A 6000-nucleotide genomic window follows, 5' to 3' on the forward strand; every position below is an offset into this window, starting at 1 on the left:
ATTTGTTTTGATTTGTGAAAGACATAGATAAAGCTTTTTCTGTATTAAGTATATACACAGTTACTCTTAAATCAAATAGTTTCCTTTAAGTTTAAAACTAACCATATGTTGTTATAGGTAGTGGAAGATTTTGGCTTCATCTATGATAGCTCTGTAGGAGTTCCTCCACTCAGGACCCCAGTCTGGCCATACACTCTAGACTACAAAATCTCTCACGAGTGCAAGTCTGGTACTTGTCCCACCAAGTCCTTCCCAGGTAATTTAATATAAACAAGATCCAATAGTTTTTAGTATGCAATACTGAGTTTAACAGATTATCCTAATACTAATTTATAAGTTGGTCAAGAGAAATTCCAATTACATTCTATTGGCTAACTTAGAAAGGATTTTAATAAGATATCTCATTGGCCTTTACCTTTACCAGGAGAACAACTCTTTATACTTTATACTTTACTGTTGTTGCTTGCCTCAGCTCTATTTAAACTATACTTTGGCAGTATTCTCTAGAAGTTTTATATATGGCAATGATCTATAGTAAAGAATACAAAATAGTGTGGAAAGTCAAGTTAAAACTCAATGATACAATTTGATTACTATTCACTCTTACAATAAAAAAGATAAAGACAAGGTCTAATATATTAAGGACAGATAGTTTTACTTTTTGACTGAGTGAAAAAGTGTGATTACAAAAGTTTCACTCTATATATTCTGCTACAGACTATTGTGTTTTGCTTGAGTGAACATTGTGTGCCTACGTGAAAGAAGTGAATGTTCAAGTTAACAAGCCACTTTTCATGTTACAATTTCGCTTCACCTGGTAAAAGTCACAAGAATGTTTTAAAAAGACATATTTTTCAGAAATTTGATAACCAGCTATCCCCTAAGCTCTTCTCCACAATGGGTAAGTCACCTAAGCCACCTCTTCTTCTAAGGGGTGGCCTATTGCCAAGCACTTAAACCTGAAGGGGGTTTTTCACACCTCGGAAGTATACCATGTGACAAACCAGTTTATGATTTCAGCAGTTCAACAAACCGCCCAAAAGCAACTTATCAGGTCCTTTTAGTTAAATTCATCACCCTTGTCCAAACTACCAAGGATGGTGTACACTCTTTTGCAATTGCAAGACAGTCAAAGAGTCAGCAGTTTCATCCTGCCCATCTATAAAGCTTTCCCAGAGAATGCCAACTCTGTGAAGATGCTTCCTCAGGTAACAATTTCCTGTAATTAGGCCCACAACCTGAAAAGATACTGATCTACTTAAGAAGAGAAGGTCAGATGCCACCCTAGAGGAATGGTGACTGTAGGACAGTTCTGGTCATCTTCAGACCCAGATGCAGTCTCCACCTCCTCTCAAGTTCAGCATGAACCCACTTTGAGGTAGCCCCAAAACGTTCACAACTAGAAATATCACAAAATGGCTAAAGTCCCGTCATGCTGGACATTGAGTCCAAGTTGGCCAGAGCATCGAAAACCATCTCTAAAACTGTTCTCAGCATTATGCTAACAAAATCTCGTACATGGTGTGTGAGTAAGGTTGTGTAACTTCACAATAATGTGAGGTTTGTTACACATACAAAATAATAACTAGATAACTTATCCATTTAAATATCCCTATGCAACATCATTTCCTTAAGGAAACCAAAAACAATCCAAATCCAGACTTGTTACTGAGGTTAGTAACTATGACTAGAATAGATTTTGCTAGCAACGTTATGTTCTACTGACGTTAGGTAGATCCTAGGTCTGGCCGTTGGATGACACTGTGAAGAATGTTCCAGTGAGACATCTGTATTCTAACTTTTTATTGTAGAAAACTGATTTAAATGAACTGCTACCATTCCGGTGTTGGTCGATAGGATTACTGGAAGTTAAAAGGATGTCTAGGCTTATGATTGTGGAGCACTCCTCAAAACAATGGATTACTCTTAAACTTATTAGTGTCACACATAATAATATACTTTAATTTATTTGGCTCTTTTAATTTTTAATAGTTTAAGAATGACAAAAAAATTTAGTTAACCAAGAAGCTGTCTAGTACATTGATATGTTGGATTTGGCTTTATGAAAGAATATAAAACATTTTAAATAAATCTGAGATATGTAAATTTTATTTAAATGCTTAAAACATGATACACTAATACATTTTATTATAATGATGCATGTAGATTCAACTAGGAAAATGTATGGATTTACAGCTTAATGCTAGTTCTGTAGATATGAATTATTTATACAACAATCTGCTTGTATATATGAACTGTGTATGCTTCCTGATCAGAAACTCTTTTACAAATCATTTTTCTGCAGGTATCTGGGAAGTGCCACTGAATGCTCACTATGTAGAGACGTATGAAGGTGGTCACTGTCCGTATTTGGACCAGTGTGTTCTCCACAACCATGACAAGGATGATGTGTTTGAGTGGCTCCAGGAGGATTTCTACCGCTCGTACAAGCAGAATCGGGCTCCCTACATGCTGCCCTTCCACACAAATTGGTTCCAGCTTAAAGAGCTTGAAGATGGGCTCCATAAGTTTGTTGAATGGGTCCTCACCTTGTGAGTATCACTAGCTTCAAAATTAAATTTACTAGAGAGTAATTATCAATTATATCTAATAGGGGACATACAATCTCGTCTTATAATAGACCAATTAAGTAAAATACTTACACATTACAATGTTAGCTTAACAATATGAAGAAAATAAATTTTGAGTTATGTTTTGTTATATAATTTACTCTTTGTAAAAACAAAGCTAGATCACCTTTTTTTAAAGAATACATAAAGAAATTGTTTAAACATTTATATTATATCTTAAGGTTATCTAGTTGAATTTTGTCAATTAAAGCCATAGTTTGTAAAAAAGTATTCTTGGTTTCATTGCACGTTTGTTTATCAATAATGCAAACTGTAACATTTTTTCACACTGAATTTGTTGATTTGTATTTTAGAGCCGGCTGTTGTGACCCTTGAGTTTTACCTCCTAAGTACATGTTAAACTCCAAACACTTTATACCCTTGCTGTTGGTTGTAGAATTAAGGAAAGATAGGATTGATGCGCATTCATACGCTTTTTAGTTTTACTTGTAAAGTTTATACCATTTAATATTTAAACAATGTACAAACAAGTTTGAGATTTTTTTCTGAATGACCAATAAAAATATCTTTTTAAATAATAAAAAGCATTTCAATTTTTAATAATATCTTGAAAAAGTTACATCTCCCATAGTTCCACAGTTACAAATAAGGCCATAAAGGCGTTTGAAGTTGTTGGTCTTATGGGGCTAAAATGAAGCAAGCCACCATACAGCCAGCTCTTAATGAGCTACTTGTCTTCCTTTCACTCCATATACTCGTATCAGCCCATCACAAGTTCAGACAATGCCATTGTTATCAAACACCATTCAAGACAAGTTTTATTAAATCCCTTTGATTTGTTTGTCTCCTACAAATTTGGTTTTGAATGGTATTCAAAGTTACAAAATGTATAGAAATAAGGTTAAAAATTAAGCTGTACAGTAAATGAGAGCTGGTCTGTGACAGAAACGACCTGTGGTTTGTGATGGTGATAGGTCCAAACCTGGATGACAGGCCCTCGCCCATTCAAGCTATAAAGTCAATGAGTCAATTTTATGCTATCATACTGACTGAGTTGTCTGTAACAGAGACGACGTGTGGTTTGTGACGGTGACGCAGGCCCTGACCTGGATGACAGACCCTCGCCCAGTCAAGGATCTCAACAACTACGAACCATGGAAATGTGACAAGACAGACCACCTGCCACCTCCTCCTTGCAACCTTCCCAACAAGTGTGCCCTCTCCTTCCGGCCTCCAGAGGCCAACGTTACATCTACTAGGTCAGTCTATGGTCATTTTACAATAAAGAGAAAAGAACTCATGCTTGGTAAAAGATTCTACAGACTTTTTACCAGGAGTTTGTGATATACACTCTTCACCTTGCAACTGATCTTAGGCACATTCAATGCATTAAAAGAGACTTAAGTTATTTTTGTCACATTAACTACATATGTTGTAATATAAATTCTCATGCAACACTGTGTTTTCTTTTCTGGCACTAAAACTTATGTAAATAAAAAGATAAAGACCAAAAGTTTCATATTATAACACAATCTTGTATTCTTCTGCTCTGTTATTCCTGGTGCCCTAGTAGTGTTTGCATTGTTGCCCCGACCAAGAAAATATATTTATAAATAGGTGTAAAAAGTCTTCTTCAATCAAAAAGTCTAAGTGGTTTCCTGCCTGTGCCATAGTAGCATTTGATTTGTTGTTTGTTCACATATACATAAGTATATATATATATATATATATATATATATATATATATATATATATATATATATATATTTATTTATTTATTGGCTTACAAAGAAATTTGGCCAAAAAGTGACTACTTTCAGCTATTGTAATTTACTTCCAATCTAAGGTATTTCCTGTGAAGGTCGTTTGTTAAAAGCATACATATACTTGACAAATTTATAGAACAGCGGGGTTGAAAAACAAAAATTGTTAATAATTATTCTAGGGATAGCAATCTATGTCAACCCCTATTGATGGTTGGTTGATCTTGAAAATTCCTTACATTCCATTGAGAGTACAATGCTTGTGTATTTCAAATTTCACATTTTTAGATCTGCGGGAAATTGAAAAAGAAAAATATAGTTCTTCTAGAGGTTTTAAACCTATTTCAGCCCATATGTGTGGTTGATGTTTGTGAAATACTTTATATACTTAATACCTCGAGTCATGAGGCATATGTGTGCCAAATTTAAACTTTCTGAGATAATGGAAGTTGGATAATTAGTGATTATTGAGGGCTTTGCCTTCTATATATAGAGATTAGCAACTAAAATCACTTAGTATAATAAAACTTTTGTTATTTACAGATATCTGACCACTTGCAGACAGTGCCCCAATAAATACCCTTGGCTTGGAGATTCTGAAGGTACTGGCATTCCAGGCAGGGATGTGTATAATCCAGAAAACAGAAGAAGACGTTCACTAGCATAGTTTTCAATTAATTAAGCTCATAAAAAATTTTTAAATTCACTAATGATGAAATTCTGTACAATTTAGTCATGCCTGTCTGTGTATATTATGCATGTTGGTAACTAAAATTTCATTTCATTCTTACACGAAGATTGAATGTGTAAACTTTAATATTATAAAACAATTTTCAAATAAAATGATAAGACTATATATAGGCTGTAAAATATTTTTTGTATCATGATTTGGAGCAAAATATGTAATTTTATATAAAAACAATGTAAAAGAATATTAAATTTGATGGAACAAAATGAATAATTTCAGAACAATAATTTATTGTTCATTATTTGCTAGTTTTTGTTATCGGAAATAAAATCTCAACTTAAATGTCCAAATATGCTTCACGTTTCATTACATTCTTTGATGGTTTATTTTTTCAGAAACTGGTAAAGGAAATCAGTGATAAAAGATTGCTTGATCCTTTATAGAAAGATGGTAACTAATCGTATTCAGTGAGGTAATAATCTTAAATCATATTTCTTTACATACAAAGAATACGCTTGATTTTCTTTCACTTTCTTCGTTAGTTTTTACTGTGTTATAACTAAATGCAGCATGATATATTTTAATATTATAGCTATAATATTTATTACATTTTTTATTGCTCAAGTGCAACTGATGTATAAATTTCATTTAAACTTTTTATTGTTGTTTTTCATTTGTTTTTACTGTTACATTTTATGAATTTATAATAATAAAAATAAATAACTTTAAATTACACAAATTGTTTTCTTTTGAAACACTATACAAAATTCTTCTCAACATAATTTTTTTATTTAACCCCTTGGTTGCCATGCGGGTTAACTGAACATGAGGGGACTTTTTTTGGAGTAACTGGCAAGCCTATCATGTTTCTTAACAGTAAAGTTACAAATTATACTAGTATATTAGTAATGTATATGTATATACTAGTAATGTAACTCTAGAGACTAGCAGTGTTTGC

At 33.0% G+C, this 6000-nt stretch overlaps 1 protein-coding gene across 1 annotated transcript in view; it reads left to right on the forward strand.

Annotated features, from left to right (window-relative positions):
* The window catches only part of LOC124357274 (chitin deacetylase 1), a 55230-nt gene extending 50158 nt beyond the window's left edge, over window positions 1–5072 (forward strand). Inside the window, exons 7-10 of the mRNA XM_046808863.1 lie at window positions 118–256; window positions 2306–2552; window positions 3659–3850; window positions 4898–5072. Coding sequence (XP_046664819.1) covers window positions 118–256; window positions 2306–2552; window positions 3659–3850; window positions 4898–5021 — 702 coding nt within the window. The 3' untranslated portion in view covers window positions 5022–5072. The remainder of the gene's footprint in view (window positions 1–117; window positions 257–2305; window positions 2553–3658; window positions 3851–4897) is intronic.
* The last annotated feature ends 928 nt before the right edge of the window (window positions 5073–6000 follow it).

Source organism: Homalodisca vitripennis, chromosome 3 (genome assembly GCF_021130785.1).
Source record: "Homalodisca vitripennis isolate AUS2020 chromosome 3, UT_GWSS_2.1, whole genome shotgun sequence".
Classification (NCBI taxonomy): domain Eukaryota; kingdom Metazoa; phylum Arthropoda; class Insecta; order Hemiptera; family Cicadellidae; genus Homalodisca; species Homalodisca vitripennis.